Source organism: Thyridium curvatum (assembly GCF_004353045.1).
Source record: "Thyridium curvatum strain D216 chromosome Unknown NODE_96_length_147924_cov_78.899118, whole genome shotgun sequence".
Lineage (NCBI taxonomy): Eukaryota > Fungi > Ascomycota > Sordariomycetes > Thyridiales > Thyridiaceae > Thyridium > Thyridium curvatum.
In genome coordinates, this window is record NW_022156851.1 from 109690 (window position 1) to 129405 (window position 19716).

The window sequence follows — 19716 nt, forward strand, 5'->3', positions numbered from 1 at the left end:
CAAGCCTACAGACAGTCTCTCTTGCAGGAAGGACTGTATTAGATATATTCTGAATCTACAGTGGTGTAATAACCATTACCGCTCTAACTGTCATGGCAAGTGTTAGGATAGTACTATTTTGCACAAGTGCGTGGATGTGATTGATGTCTGCAACCTTCCATATACCTTCCCGCCCTATCCCAGTGCTAGAGGCGCGAAACGCGTTCAGGCCATCGTCAGCCACGGTTATTACGACCGGGACCACACGATTTAGCTACGACAATCCGACGCTTAACACCTTCCCGATTAGAGTTCGTAGAAGCGTGTACAACACTGTTACTAACTCTTATCACCCTATCGTACCCTTAACACTCTTAACTAAAAGTACCCTGTAGGGGGTTAGAGAAGAACTTGAAACAGTTAGAGCTCAGTACACTGTTAATTAGAGTTCTTAGTCGTGGTGCCTTGAGTATGATCCTGCAGCGTTCCAGTGATCTATAGTCCCTGCCCTCTCTTCACCCTACCTACATCGACAACCCTCCCTGACATCGCGCTTTAGAGGTATTTATAATGCCCAGAAAGCAGCATCTCATTGACGAGATCGGCACACTGCTGGCCGTTCTCAAACATATTGCCAGATCGGTCGTCCCATTGGCGGCCTCCGGAGCGTGACAGCTTCGTTTCCTTGTAGATATTGCCATGTACGCTGGTACTATCATCCATCGAGTTGCCAGTGCGTCCCTCCACTAAGGGGGATGCTGGGTAGCTGCCTCTAGTTTCCAGAACATGGAGCGTGACTTGGGAGAGGCTCTCTGTCCAGGATCCAGAGAATGCGTTCAGCACAGCCTCGAGGCATGCCAACATCCAATGTGCTTGCTCGGGAGCTATGTTCGCAGCGGAATAATGCAGATCTAAGTTGAGCTGGCCGTCCAATTGAGGCATAGCAGTGAGCCACACGTCAGCAGAATCGCCGACTCGGCCGTCGCCCGAAAATTTGCATTCAGCACCACCCACGTTGATGAGGTTGCCAAGGGACTCGTGATTCTGGAACACAATGATGGAGTTGAATCTGCTTGTAGGCCACTGCGTGCAGTCTCGGATGATGGAGCGATATCCCAGATGCTGATGCTCCATGGAATCCCTCGACTGCCGCTGCAGTTCCGATACGATGCCCTCTGCAGTCAAGTTCCCGTTGAGATGTACACGTACGGGCAATATATTGATACAAGGACCAGCAACCTGCTCGACGCCAGGCAGACGAGCGGAGTATCGATTTGCACTGATATAGCCGAAGATGACGTCCTGTTGCTCGAGCACATGTGCTAGAACAAAGCCCCATGCGGCATTTAGGATCATGGCAGCCGTGCCATTAGTCACCTGAAGGACCTTGGAAGGCACTGAGATGCGAAGCTTGGAATCTGCTGGATTGCCGGACACCGGCGAGCTGATGTGAGGTGACAGGGAGTACGACATTGACCCTCTAAGGAGGCCCTTCCAGAACTTCTTCGCGTTGGCCGTTTCCTCGCTGGTGACATGCGACACCCATTCATGGAAGCTTGTGGGTCTTGTCGCGAGGGCCTGGCCAGCATAAGCTGCGCTCAGATCTTGCAGGAGGCATCTGAGTGAAATGGCATCGTAGAGTGCATGGTGAATCCTCAGCTCGAGCTTATGGCAGGAGGTACCGCCGTCACTGCTCAGGTGGAAGTGCGGGAGAGTTTTGAATAGTCCCGACTGGCCGGAGATCGACCACTCCCTATCCTTGCTGCGGTCGTTTGGCCATGCGTGAACCTGTTCGACTGGGGGCTCCCGGAGAATAACTTGGAATAGCTGGGAATCATGCTGCACAAAGACGGTCCGCAGGATGGCATGCTGACGGAGGACCTGCTGGCACGCTTCTTGGAGCTTGGAGAGGTCTAGGGTATGCCCGGGCGAAGGTATAAGCGAAACACCGTCGTCAAACCCGTGGCCCTCAATATTGCTCACAGCGAGCATCCAAGCTTGGGTATCCGTTGCAGGTCTGACACTCTCGATATTTTCACTTTTCAACCACGTCCACTTCTTGCCCATTTCAGCAAGGCGCGGCATGGCATCCGACCCAGCGGTAATGGGTGCCTTCTTCATGCTGACCGGGTCATCCGCTGGCAGATGACCGGCGCTGGGGGAAGAAATTGTTTTCGAGGTCATGTCCGCCAGTCTGGAAGCGTCGAAAACATCCACAACGGAGAGTTCGCGACCAGCTTTCCTCAGTCGCGCGACAAGGCGCATCGCGCGGATTGAGTTTCCACCAACTTGGAAGAAGTCATCATCTGCGCTAATTACCTCTGCGGAAATGCCAAGCACCTCAGCCCAAGCTTGTTGCATGAAGACCTCACCGTCTGCGACCTCCTTCCTATATTCGATCGCATGGTGGTGCTCAAGACTGTGGGGCTTTTCCAGCGCACGAAAGGCTAGTAAGTCGGCCTTGGAAAGGCCGGCCGCTATTGCACGCAAGGACCTACGGTCCGTCTTCATCGATGATGTGGTGGGGAGCTTCTGAAGGTGTATGAAATAGTCTGGGACCATGTAGGCTGGGACGGTGCGGCTGAGCATGTCCTTCGCCGCAGAAGCTTTCTCCGGCAAGGGTTGGAGAAGCCCAATGCCACATCCTGAGCCGCCGTCGGTTGAGCCAGCCACGCCTGCAGAATCGAGGCCCTCCACTTGGAAGAAAGCCGCAAGGCATGCATCTTCACTGCAACTTGGCCGGATGACTTCCACCACCCAGTTCCAGCCTTGCTCCGCGTGATGGTTCAAATGGTATTCGATCTCGCCTAGCTCGATCCTCAGTCCACGGATCTTGATCTGCGTGTCCTTTCGGCCTTCGCAGATGAACGACTGCTCGCCCATTTGAGTGACTAGGTCCCCAGTCTTGTAGAATCGCTGTGAAGCTAGGTTCAAGGAGGTAAACTCTGGACTATTAGTCCATGCCGGTGGGTTGATGAATGCGGCAGCTGTCGCCTCTGGGTTGTTAATATAGCCACGGGCCACAACAGGTCCTTCAATGATGAGCTCGCCGGTTGTGCCAATCGACACCAGTTCGTCATGGTTGTCCGGGTCGACAACCCAAAAGCGGCAACATGAAGGGTATCCAACATCTTGGCTGTTGTCGCCAATGGCAACGTCCCTGCAGCTCACCATCACCGCGGCTTCAGCCGGGCCGTACGAGTTGGTCAGGCGAACATGCGACGCCCAGGTCTCCATGTTCCCCTGCCTCATTGGCTCTCCTATCAGCGACATCGTCCGCAGCGTCGGAGCATCTTCCGGGGTCAATAAGGTTGCATGAGTCGGCGTCGCCCAGAGGAAGTTAGCCTTGGTGCGATTGATCGCGCCAGCAATGTCGTCTGTCCTCTCCTTCTCTGACGGCATGCACAAGCAAGCCCCGGAGAACAGTGCGTACATGATATCGCCAAGACTGAGATCAAATGCGAAGTTCGCTAGCTGTAGCATCCGACTTCGTTCCGTTATACCTAGTCGCTGAGCGTGCCCTACCGCGCTGGTGGCGATGCTCCTGTGTTCCACCAATATTCCTTTCGGCTTTCCTGTGCTGCCCGACGTGTAAACAGCGTAGGCGGCGTCGCACGGCTTGACCAAAACGGATACGAGTTCGCTGCGAATCTCGCTGGCGCTCCGAGCGAGGCTCTCCTTGATTACATCATCGAGGTCGACTAGGACGACGGCTTGTGAAGTGCAGGCTCTCATCTTCGCAAGTATACTGAGCGAGTTTACGAGAACTAGCGAAGCATTTGCATCCTCCAACACTGTAACGAGGCGGTCTGGAGTGTACGTGGTGTCCAGAGGGAGAAATGCGGCGCCACATTTGGATATAGCTAGTAGACAGACGATTGCGCTTGCTGCCTTTTCGCAGGCAAAGGGCACGATCATCTCCACTCCGATTCCGTACTCCGTTAGGATCTTATACGCCAAGCAGTCGGACAACATGTCTAGCTGACCGTAGTCCAAGTTGCGATCCCAAGAGCAGACTGCAGGAGCAAGAGGATGCCGACTTGCGACGGACCGTACTCTGTGTGGGATGCATTCCTCGACTGCAGCTGGGGTTTTGGAGTTCCAGCTCTTGAGGAGTAGCAGGTCGGTGCCAATTTGAGCGGAGTGTTCTGACGTCGTCGATTTATTGGCTGCCATTATGGGCTCTAGAGACTCCAGCGGGGCCTGCTCCGGACTCTCGAGAATTCTCGCAATCACCGTTGCAAATGTCTCAGCGATGCGCTCGGCCATTTGCTCGGAAATCCGCGCACGCTGATATGAAAGTCGAAGGAAGAGCTCATTCTTGGAATAGTGGACATTGACCGAGATCGAATATTCTGTCGGATCCTCTCCTTCTATAGGTTGAACTACCAGATCCCCGTCGCCCAGCGAAAGGTCGGCTGGCCAGAGATGCTGGATGGTCATGATGGTGTCGAAGAGCGGCGAAGTCAACAGGCCAATGTCGTCATGCAACTGGGCCAAAGAGCACCCGGAGTTTCGCAGCCCGCGAGCTGCGTCTTCTCGAGCCGTTTCGAGCAGTCCTAAGGAAGTTGTCCTGGGATCTTCGAAATTGAATTTGCAGACCAGCATAGTCACCAAGGGCCCTAAAATGTCCGCTAGACCGTCTAGTCCATCCTCGTCGGATCGAAGACACCCGAAGTAGACGGATGGAAGGCCTGTGTACAGTCGCAGAACAACTCCCCACGCCGCTTGCATGAAGTTCGCAACAGTTATCCCTTGAGCCTGGCAGAACGCCGTGAGACTGCGAGCATCTTTGAACGGTATCTCTGGACCTCTGGTTATGTAAGTGGAATCCGCCACTGCGGCACCTGGGGCCAAAAGGCAAGGTTGAGCCCCCGCAACGTATGTCCTCCAGTACTGTTGCACAGCGTCCCCTTGGTTTTGCAGCCAGGCGACGTAGTCAGAAAATTTTCGCCCCTTGACAATGCTCTTGCGATAGGAATATTCTCGTCCGATATTCTCCCATATCGCTCTCATGGTTCTTGCATCCAGAATCGTGTGGCTGATGTCCAGGATGGCGTAGGCGACGTTACCCGGCCCTTCATATAGAGACAAGCGGTGAGGTGGTTGGTTCTGAACGTAATAAGCCGCCTTAGGGTTCTTGAAAACCTCTGTTATGTCCGAGCAGTTCACAGGCATCTGCTCAATCGACACAGAGGGTTCGCTATGCTTCAAAACAATCTGCTGAAACGCGCCATCCCCAGAGAGCCCGGTGGTGAAGATTGTTCGCAAGACAGGATGAGCTTTGCACAGGGCTTTCCAGCTATCAATAACCCTTGCCGTGTCTACTTTCGTATTGCTGCGGGTCGCAAGTCTGAAAGCGAAGCGATCGCGATATTCATCCCCCTTCCACTCGCGCTTCATCTGGGAAAACAGAATGCCTTCCTGTAACGCTGTGCAGTGATAGATAGACTCGACGTTCTCCGGAGCGACGCCAATATCAGCTAGGCGGGCATGGAGCTGCCCAAGATTGGTTTTACCGGGCTTTAGCAGTGGGAGATCGCTCCATGTCAGTCGAGTCCCCTCCAGGGGTAGCTCTTTGGCTAGGGTTACTAAGCATGCCTCCAGCTCTCGAATCCAGAGAGCAATTCGGTCTTGGTGAGCCATATGACCGTTGTAGTCGAGGGTGAAGGTGAGACCCCCATCTTCGCCAATATGGGCCAAGATACTCAGAAGTCCGACTTGTTCAGCGTCTTCCGCGCCTTTCAGTTCAATCGAAGCACGATCCAACAGCTTAAATAGAGCATCCCGTCGGGTCACCTGCTGCAAGTGTCCAACGAAGTTGAAAATCATTTCAACGTCAGACCTTCGAAAAGAGTCTGACTGTAGCACTTGTGAAGTGAACTCTTGTGTTGCCCTCGCAGACATGTCGCGATAATAGTCCTTCACGGCCATCACTGCATATTTAAGGGTGCTCGATGCATTGATTCCCGCCACAGCGAGTGGCATCATCGTGGTAAACCAGCCCACAGTCCGCGAAGGATCCATTGCTGACCCTTTACTTAAATCTCTTCCGTGCGCCTCGCTGTATAGTGCCGGTGCACCTCTTTCCGGGAACACTCGCCACCAGGATTGCAAGATCGCCGTGAGCATTAACACAGGAGGCGTTGTGTTGAAAGGGGAGTTGCATGCCTCGCCCATGATACGAATTGTTTGTTCCCGATCAAGCGCGAACCGTATATGTTTCATGTCAGCCATGATGGACACTCGGTCGTGCATGCCCCAGAAAGCAAGGTCAGCCTTGGGCCACACAGTGTGTTGCTCCCTAGAGACTGTCTGGAATTCCTTGAACGTGTTTTCTTGCTGCTGCTTCACCCATAGTTGAAAAGAAAGGCTCGGGGACAGAGAGTGCGTGTGGTCGCGAAGAATGGCCTCGAGATCTTCCCAGAGAATACGCCAGGAAACCAGGTCGATTACAAGGTGGTGAGCAGTCATAAACAGCAACGTTTGGCCCGCGGGGGCGAGTATTACGTCTGCTGCAAACACTGGCCCCTTGAGAATATCCAGGCTGGCTTGAGTAACATTGACAATATTCTGTATGTGCTCTTCGCTGTCGACACTATGAACGCAGAAGCGCCATGTTTGTGCCCCATGGGCAGGTAAAATCCTTTGAATAAATGTTGCGTTTCCTTTGTCATCTGATGAGGGCGAGAAGCGAGCCCTCAGCATAGAGTGTTGAGTAACGAGTTTTTGGAGCGCCTGTTCAACATGTAAAGAAGTGTCTGCCGTGGTATCGTCCACGTTGATCTCCAGAAGAAACGCTTGGTTGAAACGGTTGTTGGATGCTGGTCCGCGATTGTCGGCAAGAAACTTTTGTATCGGTGACAGACAGAAGTCCAGGGCCTCCTCTGCGCTCCTCAGTGTTGGTATGACCGAGGTATCATCGAGCGCCTCAGTCTCGTTGGCAGCTTCAGCAAGTGTCCCTGTCCGTAACAATGTAGCAACGTGGATGCGGAAGCCATGCTTTCGACAACGAGATGCCACTTGCATTGCAATTATAGAATCGCCGCCAAGTTTCACAAACGAACTCTCGCGCCCGATCTTGTCCTTTTCTACAGCCAGCACGGCCGACCATTCGTGCCGCAACGCTTCTTCTGTGCGGTTGGTTGGCGGTGTCAAGCGGAGAGAAGATACTCCGCTCTGTCCTCCATTGGCTCTGTTCCGGGCGGCTGATATGTCTAGCCCGGTCAACCAGTCTCTGATCTTGGCGCGATCGATTTTCGCAGATATTGTTTGCGGCAAGGCGGCCACGACCACCCATGCCGTGGGGACCATGTAGGTGGGCAATTTGGCTTTGGCAAAGTCACAGATAGCCTGTAGTTGCTTCACGTTGCCCTCGTCGAGGAAGACTTCCCGCAGCCCATCGTCAGCACCTTCGGAGGGGGAAGAATATCCAGAGTCACCGGAAAAGTTGAGAACGGCTATCAGCTCCTTACGGTCCGTCGCCGAGGGCCGGTGAACTGCAAGAGCGATAGCCGCAACAAGAGGATCTCTCGCGAGAACTTCCTCGACTTCGGCCAGCTCGAATCGTTGGCCGCGTATCTTGACCTGGTTGTCTTGCCGGCCTATGAATGCGATGCTTCCGTCATGGTTATATTTTGCCAAGTCACCCGTGCGGTAAAGCTTCCTGGGTAGGCTCCCGCGTTTCGGAACGAAAGCCGGCGGCGTTATGAAAGAGTTAGCAGTCTTGGATGGCTCATTGAGGTACTCCCGCGCGACTCCCGGTCCTTCGACCAAGATCTCGCCCACAGCGCCAATTGGCAACAGCTTGTTCGGGTTCTCGGGGTCAACGATCCATAGGGCGCCGCCTACCGGTGTCCCAATTGTGTCGGGAAAGACGGACGCGGGAGTGAGCTCCGCTATAGCAGCGCAGACTGATGCTTCGCACGGCCCCCATCCGTTGAATAGTCGCATCTTGCTTCCCCAGTACTGGGAAGCATTGGGCGGTATTGGCTCGCCAGCTGACATGAGTGCCTTCAGAGATGGGAGAACGCCCTCGGGCGTGAGATTCCGGAGGGCTGTCGGTGTCTGGATAGCAAAGTCGACCCTGGCAGAGTTTATGTACTCTCCAAGGGCAGATTCGCGTGCCTCGTTGGAGGGTATGCAGACGCATCCACCCACCATGAGTGGGCCCAGCATTTCCAGTGCACAAGCATCCCAGGCCGGAGCCGCGAATTGTAGGACGCGGGTTCCTTTGGTCCAGCCTACCCGGTTTGCAAACGCGGAGAACGAAGCTGCGAGCGAGCGATGCTCCAATACTACGCCCTTGGGCTGTCCAGTGCTCCCACTGGTGAACATGATATATGCTGGCCGGCTTGGGTCAAGCTCTGGTGACTCGGGCGAGGTAGGACGCGTCTTCGGATCGAGCATGATGATGTGGGATATACAACCTGCGATTTTCTCCTTAGTGGACGAGGTCACTACAACCCGAGACCCGACGATGTGCGCGATAGAATCTTTGCGGGCTTGTGGAAGAGAGACGTCGATAGGTACGCAGGCGCCGCCAGCTTTCATGATACCCAGGACAGCAACCACGGCCGACAGAGACCTTTCCAATGAGAACAGGATAGGCTCCCCGGGAGAGATGTCATTAGCTTGCTGCAGCTCCCATACAAAATTGGTTGCCATGGTTTCCAATTCGTGGTAAGTAGCTCTTCCATCCCAAGCATCCACGGCCATGCCATCTGGCGCGTAGCCGGCTTGCCAAGAGAAGGTACTATGCAGGCATTTATCCATAGTCTCTGGGAAGTTTCTGTTCCAGGCCATGAGCTCGAGAGTATCTGAGAAATTGAGACATTGCAATGCTCTGACTGCTGTGTTGGGAGGCGAGTCTATCAGCGCTCTCAGGCGATGCTCCATCTGCCGGAGAACTCGCTGCATCTGAGTCTCGGGAAGAACCGTGCTGTCGAACGAGGCTTTGACGAGGACACCATTGTCGCCCAGGGTACACGTGAGAACAAGACCATAGGCTCTATCAATGTCCATCTCTTCATCAAGGGCCAGGCCGGGGGTGTCCGCCTCATTTTCGGCCTCGTGGAGTATGTTGAGCACCGTTTGAAAGCTAGACGCAATGCGTGCCTCGTCGCTCACATTATGACGAATCCTTGCCATGCCATATTGCAAAGCAGGATTCGTCGACAGTAATCGCCGAGATTGGGTTCGCGATTTGAGCAGCTGCTGTATCGTCATGCCGGGTTTGAGATCTACCTGCATAGGGACGGTGGTAATTGTTGGTCCCAGAGTCGTCTCTGCACCGGCCAGGGCGGGGCTTCGCCCGGACATGACATAACCAAAGGCGACGATGTCGCTGCCACTGTAATCGGCGGCCGTCATGCCCCACGCAGCTTCGATGTATGCAGGCATGAGAGCCGGTGGGACCTTCGATTTTAGTGATATGTTGCGCACGGTTTTCCGAGATGCCTTCGCCGGGTGCTCGGGCGGGATGCTTGGAAATATCGCAGGCACACCTCCTCTGAACTGGGACTTCCAGAATGCGGCTGCTCGCTTTCTGTCGATAGCACTGCAGTACTGGGCAAACATTTTGAACGGTGCGTGCCGCGAGGGTGCTCGATTCTTGTAGATTTGCCACGTATCCGCGATGAGAAACTTGAGTGAGTAATGATCCGATATTGCATGGTGAATAGTGGTCACTAGCTTTCTCCCAACGATGGCAAACCTCGCCAGTGGCGTGGCCAAGTGCATCGCTGCTGACCGGTCATGATGGAGATATTGCTGAAGATCCAGATGCGAGGGCCGGAGTACGCAATCTGATGTTCGTAACCCATCTTTCACCACTACTTGGACTAACCCCAAGTCGCAGTCCACGATTCGCGTTCTTAGAGTTTCGTTCAGCGATACGACGCGGCGGAGGGCCGCACTGAACTGGTCCACATCCACAGTCACGTCGAGAGAGTGGACGAAACGTTGAATGTATAATTCAGAATCGGTCAAGAGGCCGCGTTGAAAAGGTGTACAAGGGTAGATGTCTTCGATGTCGTGCACCGAGATGCGGCAGTCCTCGGAGATTTTAGCAAGCACGTCGTCGCCGATGTCCCCTAGAGGTGCGGCACTATTGACCGCCATTGCAGACCGAAGAGCGGGAGACAGCCTAGGACAAAGGCAGAGAAGAGGTTAGAGAGTAAGAAAAGCATTGAAGCCCGGAGGCAAGGACATGTGTTGCAACTATCTCCAGACCAAGCAGCGATTCCAGACTGTGTTCAGTTCCTCAAGATGGGGCTACAGAAGGAGGTCAGGCATGTCCTTCATGAGAGTAGCAAGCCAGATCGCGAGAGTACAAGTACTAAGTAGATAGAACAAGAGGTCGAGCGGTGGGTTTAGCTACCAACCAATCACATGCCACCTTGCGGCTAGGCAAGACTGTCAACTAAGGGTCGGATCAATCGAATTCTATTCGTTGAGGTGTCTAATTCTACTGGAGAAAAGGGGAAGGCCGCCAGGGTGGCCCTAAAGGGCGGTGTGGTCGGGCAGAGACAGCTCCACATACTAAATTTGCCCTGGGGTTGTCCTTAGAGGACCTGTCCCCTCTGACAAATACGTACTTGTACTTGTACAAGGATCTACAGGGATCTTGATGACTGAAGAAGGCAAGTCATACCCGTGACTGCAGTTACGGCGTCTAAAAAGGGATACGCACAGTGGGGTGATAAAAGCGCCTACCGAGCGAATCGCGATTTTTGGCGTCACACCCTTGCCCCCAGCCCCCCTCCACCCCGCCGTCGAGGGATGGACTGTAAGCTCCCCGAATAACGAGGCTAAGGTAGTCAGCGCAGCATTTAGGTATGATGTTGGCCATGCTCGAGACCCGCGCCCACAGCGTTCAACCGGTGGCGCGGAGTGTAACCAGGGTGCAGCTGTAACCGGGGAGAAATGCAGGCCTTCCCGCCTGGAAGAACCTGTAGTTACAGTGGGGTGACAAAAGTACCTACCGAGAATCGCCGGCCGTTATAGAGGTAGGTTATTGGACAGTAAACGGGTACTGAACAAGCACCAACCCACTACGGATTTCATACCTGCAAGGTAAACGAGTATTGAAAAGCACCAATCCATCGCGGAATCGCCGATTTGCCGCAAGGAGAACCGTGCCCTGTTTCCGTTCCTTAGGTAGCTCCAGAGGATGCAATCAACCGTCGAGGGCCTTTCAATCCCGTCGTTTAGATCCACATCGCGATCCCATACGCCTCTCCCGAGCGCGTGTCATGATCTTGGCTGCGCCAAACGCAAACAAGCTGTGTTTCCCTTTCCGGAGAGCACAGTTCAACACAGCTGTGCTTTCAGTGGCTTCATACCACCTTTCCCCGCGACTGGCGCCTGCTTTCTACTCAACGCAAGCCTCCTGGAAGATCAATTCGAAGGATAACGCCTGGGCTGGTAAGGCGCGCGCCAAGTCGCTGGATCTGAGAAGTATGTGCTGGCCTGAATTGAACCCACGGATCGTAAACAACTGTTAGAGATCGAAGAGGACTAACAACCAACAACGTAAGGCGATGTGACAACAATCCCGACCCAGTCCATGCTTGCCGCAATTCAGTCCTGCACACACCAAGATGATGTTTACCAAGAGGACTCAATCACGTCAAATCTTGAGAGCAATGTTGCACACTTGGTTGGAAAGGAGGCCGGTTTATTTGTGCTTTCTGGTACCATGGGCAACCAGCTTTCTCTCAGAAGCCTCCTTACCCAACCTCCGTATGGAGTTCTTTGCGATAGGCGATCTCATATTCTCAACAACGAAGCCGGCGCGTAAGAACCACTGCATTCCTCTCCATAAAGAGATTGTCTCCGTGACTTCGTACTCACCAAGTCACGTATACTTTAGCATTTCATCCTTGACGGGCGCGCAGGTCCAGCCAGTCACGGCCAGCAACGGCATCCACCTGACCCTCGAGGACGTGAAAAAAGAGGTTGTGCTCGGAGACGACATACACTCGTGCCCCACGCGGGTTATCAGTCTCGAAAATACGCTCAACGGTATGATTATGCCCTTGTCCGAGATAGAGAGCATCTCGAGCTTTGCACGAGAGCATGGTATCAGCATGCACTGCGATGGCACTCGGTTATGGGAAGCCGCAGCTGCAGGCGCTGGTGCTATAAATGAGCTCTGCGCTCCGTTTGACACTGTTAATCTATGCTTCACGAAAGGCCTGGGGGCTCCAGTAGGAGGTATGATCGTTGGGCCAAAGAAGGTGGTACAGCATGCCCGGTGGATGCGCAAAGCAATCGGGGGCGGAATGCGCCAGCCGGGCCTGCTCACAGCGGCATGTCAGGTCGCCGTCGAAGAGAATTTTGGGAAGACGGCAGGCGGACAGGATGGGTGCCTTCCAGCGTCGCATGACCTGGCGCGTGCAATGGAGGCTCTCTGGGAAGGACTGGGAGGCAAAGTGAGGTATCCAGTGCATACTAATATCTGCTGGCTCGATCTCGAGTCAGCTGGCTGTAGCGAAGCTCGGTTTATTACACTCTGTCAAGAGGCAGGACTGAGGAGCTCGGGGGGGCGACTAGTGGCACATTACCAACTTGCACAAAATAAGTTGGATGTGCTACGGCGGTTGGAAAGGGTATTTTCGCAGGTATTTCTCCTAAAATAAACTGGCGAGGTTGTTCACCATTAGATGCATTACGAGGGGTTATACAACATTAGAATCTGGATGCGAATAAAGAGAAGATAGCAGTGACGGGTCTACAAGGGTTGGCACGTTGTTTACACAGTTATCTAATGCATAGAAGCTATGTCGGCGCAATACAAGGAACAGAGCATCGAAGCGTAGGTAATGTAGATGTTCTCAGTCTGTAAAAAGGGTGCAAAACATTGCACACGCACAAAGCTATAGTGACAGCATCAAACACTAGGCACCTGATTCCGGCCATTGAGATGCGAAGCACGAGCATGTTTGTCAAAAGCCATCTCCTCGATCGAGTCAGTCGTCTTCCTCTTCCTCGATTGTGGCGGGAGACTCTCCTTCGGTCCAACCCCTGCAACCTCACCTTCCTCCGAGCTTTCAGATGGTGCGAGGGGCAATTGAGGAGCCTGCTGCATCCTGCCTCTTTCAATTAGGTAGGTTTGAGGGCTCATATACGTGACCATGCGCGGCCGGCCCTTGGAAGGCTCGGATCCAATGTAGAAATGACTGCCGCAGCGTCCATCGACGAGCGCCGAGCCGCTATTGCCAATTCGTTAGTGACACATTTCGGGGAAGCAATAAGAGACATCGAGACAGGGAACCTACAGGGTTTGTCGCACCGCAGATTCGTACTTGTTCATCAAAGTATCGGATTGGTTTTGCGAGGCGAAATATTGTCGCAGCCTCGAGAGCACCTCCCCGTCCGTGGCGCACCAATGCTGTGGGCTCATGTACATCTTTACGGACTTCGCGCCCCCGTGGCCCAAAGTCATGTAGAACCCTGGGGTCGACTTGGCCATCACGTCGTCTGGAAGTCGGTCGGGTGCGTCGCCTAGGAATGTATCCCACAGGGCGCTTAGAGAGGAGAAGGCGATTTCGTCAGGGCTTGGCAGACGGCCACCCATGGTCAGGACGTCCAGGAGAAACTCCCGCGAAATCCAGGGGCTGCTGACGTAGATTTTGATGCGCGCGTTTTGAGGTTTGAGGCAGTCGATGGAAAACAGGCCGGTAGTGAGGTTCCACCGCTCTGTGGCCTGGTCTAGAAATTCGAAGGCTGACTCGACCTGCAACGATTCGAGCTGCTCGGCCGGCAGGGCTCGAATGGCCCGCTTGACACATTCGAGGGTGGATATGTCCAGCGCATTTGCGTTGAGGCTCGGCCAGAAATACGCCTTGACGGCTTTTCCCGACTTATTCACGTCGACCGCAACCGACGTGCCGTATTCGGGCGCCGTTCTCTTGTAAAAGGACGCCCCGAAGCCCTTGTGGCCAATGTTTGGCGGTACCATCATTGACACGAAATGGTTGTACCTTTGCCGCAATGTCAGCTATGTCTTACGCGACAACGGGGAGCGATAGTGAGAAAGCAAACCAGCTTCGGATAACGTACCACTCAAGGTCGAGACCCGGAATCAGGTTTTGACTCTTTAATGTCTTTAACCACGTCTCCGTGGGACTTCTCAAGGTATTACTATGAGTTCCTGCTGCGACAATGGGCTCGAAAGCGTAGCGTAGAATTGCTTCCTTGTCGGACCGCCATTCCCAGCTAAAGTCAATGGGAGTCGAGTCCGGGGTCTTCAGGCTTTGCCACGGCATCGACTCATCTGGAGCCGGGCCGAGTTGAGGGGCGACGAAGAGGGCATAGAACTGGAGCTCGCGATATTGCTCCTCTATGCTGTAGCCCGCATGCTCTATGAGCTTTGCGAACATGCGGCCCGTCCCGTCCCACCAGAACTGTGCGTCTTTGCTCTTAAAGCAAAGGGTGGCGCCTAAGGTCTCCCACGGCGTCATATCCGTCGCCATGTTTAGCAGCTGTCTGGTCGTTTTGGATCTGTCTCAGAAAACAAATTGAAGTGAAAACAGACTCGGGGATCGAAACAATCGGGGAGAGGAAAAAAGGGTACGATCGATAGACGAGGGCCACAGATCTTTGCACACTGTGGATATCACCGACAATGGGATACATATCCCTCTAAACGCCATAACTGCAGCCACATGATTCCTCGTTATCTTCAACTAATGAGACTGGCAAAGACAGGGATCTGCAGGGATCTTGATTACTGAAGAAGGCAAGTCATATCCGTGACTGCAGTTACGGCGTCTAAAGGGATAAAGTGGACCAAGACAGGCGTGTCAGTAAGTACCTAACATGCCATTATGGTTGTATCACGTCAGTTATAGGTGTATGTAACTGACTGCTCGTACATCTGGCTTCTAAGTACTTCGTACTTCACGCTGCAATGGTGGTCAGAACTAATTAACCGAGTGAGGGGTAGCCCGCCTCCTATTCGACTACGAACAGGAACATGTGCTATCAGATCCTAGGGGGCACTTTTTACTATTTTTACTCCTCCCACAGTTGTCAAGGACGGTTGTCGAGGAGCTCCGTGTCGCCGATACAGCATCGCAACAACTTCTCAAGTCTTCACTTTGCAAACAAAGCCCCAAGATGATAGATTTGTCATCCATCAGAGCGATCATATCACCAGCTCACGGCATCCTCTATGCGGTCATCGCCGTGATCGGTTACGTCCTGTACCGTGCTGCACTACCCCATCCAATACATGGCATACCTCACAACAAAGAGTCGGCGCGACGCGTCTTGGGTGACCTGCCCGAGCTGATGCGGTGGAAAAATAAACTCGGCAATGCATTCGGATACTTCACCGATCTCACCCAGAAGACGGCCTCGCCCGTCGTGCAGGTCTTCCTGAGACCCTTCGGTAGGCCCTGGGTCATCGTGGTTGATCCAAGAGAGTCCCATGATATTATGACCAGGCGCTATGCCGAGTTCGACCGATCGGCCTTTTTTGGCGATACTATGAAAGCTATGGGTCCGCAATTCCACGCACATTTCCCAACCGGCCGCGAATGGACCGTTCACCGTCGACTGATCGGAGACACCATGTCAGCCGGTTTCCTGCACAGCGTGGCCGGGCCTCAGATGTGGAAGGTCGCGCAGAGCATGGTGCAGCTCTGGAAACAAAAGACACGGTTAGCCGGTGACCACCCGTTCAACGCTGCCGACGACATCAAGAGAGCGGCGCTCGACATCATTTGGTCTGCCACGTTCGGATCCGAAACAGGGACCGTCAGGGCTCAGCAAAGTCTGCTCAGCACGGCCAAACAGCTAGAGCTCTCTACTGAAACCGATGCAGCCGTCGAATTCCCGGAGGCTGCCGACCCGCAGGCCTGTATGTCCATCGTAACTATCATGAACTCCATTCGCATTCCAGTCAATTCGCCATTCCCGCAAATCCATCATTGGTTCGCCCTGAAATTCTATCCTTACCTGGTGGTCGCCGGCCGTCATCGGGACCAGATGATCGGATCCGCGCTGAAAGCCGCGGAACAGAAACTTTCGACACAAAAGATAGAGGATGTGGTCGAGTCGACGGCTGGCCTCACGTCTGTTGTAGACTTGGTAATAGCCAAAGAGATGAAGATGGCCCAGAAAGAAGGACGTGCACCATCGATCGACAGCCGGGTGACTCGCGACGAACTCTTCGGATTCATGCTTGGAGGATACGAGACTACCAGTACGAACGTATGCTGGGGGTTGAAGTTCCTTACCAAGCACCAGGACATCCAACAGAAATTGCGAGCGGCACTTCGCTCGGGTTTCCCGCGGGCTTTCAGAGCTGACGAAAACCCGACTGTGCAAGAACTCTTGAGCACCAACATACCATACTTGGATGCCGTTATTGCAGAGGTGATGCGGTGCAGCATCGGAGCTCTGGCAGCCATCCGTGTAGCTACAGTTGACACGCAAATCCTTGGCCACGCCATCCCAAAGGGCACCGACGTTTTCTTAATGAATAATGGCCCGGGAAAGTTAATGAAGCCGATCGAGGTCCCAGAGTCTCTACGGAGCGATAGCAGCCGAGAGGCCAAGGACCGGACCGGCGCCTGGGACCCATCGGATATCGGCGTGTTCAAGCCGGAACGTTGGCTTGTAAATGACGAAGCAGGAAATTACACGTTCGACCCGCTGGCCGGACCTGCCCACCCGTTCGGTGCTGGCCCACGAGGCTGCTTTGGCCGGAAGTGGGCTCTACTGGAAATACGAATCATCTTCGTCCTGGCATTCTGGAATTTTGAGCTTCTGCCAACACCGGAATCGCTTTCCTCCTGGCGGGTGGGAGAGCAGAACCAGGCGGAGCAAATGTATCTCCGGTTACGATACTCGAAGAACACGTAGGCAGGCAGGATGGAAGACCAACAGATAGTATTGTTACTAATCGAAGAAACGGCATATACATCACAATGTCTGTAACTTGCAGAAACCCGTAGCATGCTGCATACAACCGTCGATCTGTGACATGTGGGTTGTAGTGAAGGGGAGTAGTAACAGCTAGTTGTGGGGGCGAGCATCATTGTACAGGGAATCACGCAAACATGTTCATATTGGACGCAATACTTTGGCTCGAAGCCCCGCAAGATACATGCGCTACGAATCCTCCCCAGTCATACGTATGCGTGCGTGTCTGGATGTGGATAGTGAAGGGCCGCTCGCCACTACACTACAATCAAATGAGCACACTATTACAAATTATTTCCGTCCGGAGGTTCAGTAGGGTAACCCCAGGTGCACTCCCCCCCTCCCGCCGCTTCTGTTCCCTTCTTTCCTAAAATCTGTGTTGCGACAAAGTTAGAGTCCCAGATCTTCCGACTTGCTGATCTCGTCTGTCAACTTTCCCCCTCCCTGGATATGGCAGGTCTCAATGATGTGTCGCGCACATTCAACCCGCTTCAACTCTTTGCCATCCTCGCGGGGTTCTTGGTGTCCTACTATCTGACCCAAGTCTTGTATCATGCCTACTTCGGCCCTCTCAGACGCTTTCCGGGACCCACAATGAGAGCAATCAGTGGACTACCGGCCATATGGACGACGATCTCAGGCAAAGACCACGAGGTTATACCCGCCTTGCACAAGAAGTACGGCCCCATTGTCCGCCTGGGACCGAATGAACTATCGTTCGCGGGAGGTGCCAAGGCATGGGCAGACATACATGGTCCTAGAAAAGGACCCTTGCCTCACAAAGATCCGGTTTTCTACCCGAGCAGCATCAACGGCGCCCAGAGTCTGATGACAGCGGGAGATGAGGAGCATAGCAGACAGCGGAAGATCATGTCGCATGCCTTCAGCGAGCGGATCTTGAGGGAGCAGGAGCCCCTACTCAAGTCGTGGGCCGCGAAGATGAAGACCAAAATGGCCGAGCGCACTGCTACTGGCCAGGGGATCAACATGGTCAAGTTCTACAATTGTGGGTAGACGTGGTCCTTTAGTGTTATACACAACCATAGAAAGTTTCTAACATGCCGTGGCAGGCACTACCTTTGACATCATGGCCGATCTTCTCTTCCTCCAGGGGCTCAATTTGTTGGAAGATGAGGAGTACTCTCCCTGGATCAAGACCCTCTTCAACAGCCTCAAGACCGCGACCATGGTCCTCGGATTCCGACGGTACAGCTCTTGGGTCAACCAATTCATTGAGTACTATGTCAAGAACAACGAACAGGCGCGCAAGGCGGAGAGTGAGCACTTTCGCTACGCCGCCGAGCGAATCGACGCTCGCTGGAACCGGTCAGCCAACCGTCCTGACCCCTGGGCCGCATTCTTGGGCGGCCTTACCCGTGAAGAGCAGCATGTCACCGCGTCCGCTCTCATGGTGGCTGGGACGGAAACGACAGCTACTGCCTTGAGCGGACTCACGTACCATCTCTTGCAAAATCCCGCAGTCGCAGAAAAGCTCAAGGAGGAAATCCGATCAAGTTTTCGATGCTATGACGACATCAATTTCGACAGCTTAGCCAGGCTGAAGTACATGGATGCGTGCCTCAAGGAAGCGCTTCGCATCTATCCTCCGGTTCCGTCCGGACTCCCGCGTGTGACCCCACCCGGCGGCTTGGTGATCTGCGACCATTATATTCCAGGAGGTACCATCGTGGGGGTGCACCACATGGCGACGTATCGCTCGCCAGATCACTTCAGACACCCTGAAAACTTTGCCCCGGAGCGGTGGCTGGGCGATCCCGAGTACGCTCGCGACCACCGCGATGCATTAGAGCCATTTCAGACCGGCCAGCGAAACTGTCTTGGTCAGAACTTCGCGTGGCACGAAATGCGCCTGCTACTTGCAACGGTACTTTTGCATTTTGACCTTAGCCCAGGGCCGGGATCAGAGAGCTGGATCGACCAGAAGGTATACATTCTTTGGGAGAAAAAACCCTTGTTGATCTGCCTCAAGGAGGTCAAGGCATAGTAGACCACCAACCCCATTATATTGTGTCTAGGTAGAGCCATAGCCAGGATGTAAGACAGTTTACGCGTACGCAATTAGATGAATATCATTGGCGTAGCCCATCCTTTTTTCTTCGAGCATTTCCTAGACCCTAACAGTGCTGAGGCCCATAGACATCAGTGAAGGCATCTGCGCACTGGGAAGCTCGGTCTCCGGCGAATAGGGCTTGGCCCGAGGGCCCTTTTCCAGTCCGACGGCGTCTATCGCACCCCGACGACACAAGGTTGGGTACGTTCACCCCAATCCTGCGGCATCCAGGAGAGAAGGTCCACTATACCGTGCCGTCTGCGGATGTGTCTACAGCTGACTCTACACACTCCAAAATCAGCTGTGCAATATGCACCAGCACATGCCACGTTTATGAATCGACACATCTCACCGGTTGCAGCCCCAGCACGTCTTTTGGGGGATTTTTTAACCCGTCGATGCTATTCGCAGTGATATTAACCAACGCTGCCCTTTCCCCACCATTCTATGCATGGCATAGCAGAGGTAATACGGGTACGACTCTTGCGCATCCAAGACATGCAAGTCAGCTTATGCATCTGCGCCGCACATTCCAATTGTGGCAAGTCGATAACGCCCGCCGTCAGCTGAGCTGGCCAATACCCGGTGGAGGTGACTTTAAAGTTATATAAGCGCGTGCATGCAAGATAGTGGAGAGGCTGGCCAATACCCGGTGGAGGTGACTTTAAAGTTATATAAGCGCGTAAATGCAAGATAGTGGAGAGGTGGGGTGAGAAATGATTTTGTAT

The 19716-nt window shown here is 53.7% G+C and overlaps 5 protein-coding genes across 5 annotated transcripts; 3 read left to right on the forward strand and 2 right to left on the reverse strand.

Annotated features, from left to right (window-relative positions):
* Window positions 1-534: 534 nt before the first annotated feature.
* E0L32_011048 (uncharacterized protein) lies at window positions 535-10101 on the reverse strand (the record flags this gene model as incomplete). The annotated part of the gene is made up of 1 exon (XM_031133734.1): window positions 535-10101. One exon carries the CDS (start codon window positions 10099-10101, stop codon window positions 535-537), a length of 9567 nt encoding a protein of 3188 aa, XP_030988771.1.
* A 1133-nt stretch (window positions 10102-11234) lies between these two features.
* On the forward strand, window positions 11235-12803 carry E0L32_011049 (uncharacterized protein; the record flags this gene model as incomplete). The annotated part of the gene is made up of 4 exons (XM_031133735.1): window positions 11235-11439; window positions 11520-11778; window positions 11855-12198; window positions 12760-12803. The coding sequence occupies 4 exons, from the start codon at window positions 11235-11237 to the stop codon at window positions 12801-12803; spliced, it is 852 nt and encodes a 283-aa protein (XP_030988772.1).
* Window positions 12804-12874: 71 nt separating this feature from the next.
* E0L32_011050 (uncharacterized protein) lies at window positions 12875-14459 on the reverse strand (the record flags this gene model as incomplete). Its single annotated transcript, XM_031133736.1, has 3 exons — window positions 12875-13196; window positions 13263-13967; window positions 14047-14459. The coding sequence occupies 3 exons, from the start codon at window positions 14457-14459 to the stop codon at window positions 12875-12877; spliced, it is 1440 nt and encodes a 479-aa protein (XP_030988773.1).
* A 646-nt stretch (window positions 14460-15105) lies between these two features.
* Window positions 15106-16857, forward strand: E0L32_011051 (uncharacterized protein; the record flags this gene model as incomplete). The annotated part of the gene is made up of 1 exon (XM_031133737.1): window positions 15106-16857. The coding sequence occupies one exon, from the start codon at window positions 15106-15108 to the stop codon at window positions 16855-16857; it is 1752 nt and encodes a 583-aa protein (XP_030988774.1).
* A 654-nt stretch (window positions 16858-17511) lies between these two features.
* E0L32_011052 (uncharacterized protein) lies at window positions 17512-18922 on the forward strand (the record flags this gene model as incomplete). The annotated part of the gene is made up of 2 exons (XM_031133738.1): window positions 17512-17923; window positions 17988-18922. 2 exons carry the CDS (start codon window positions 17512-17514, stop codon window positions 18920-18922), a joined length of 1347 nt encoding a protein of 448 aa, XP_030988775.1.
* Between the last annotated feature and the right edge of the window lie 794 nt (window positions 18923-19716).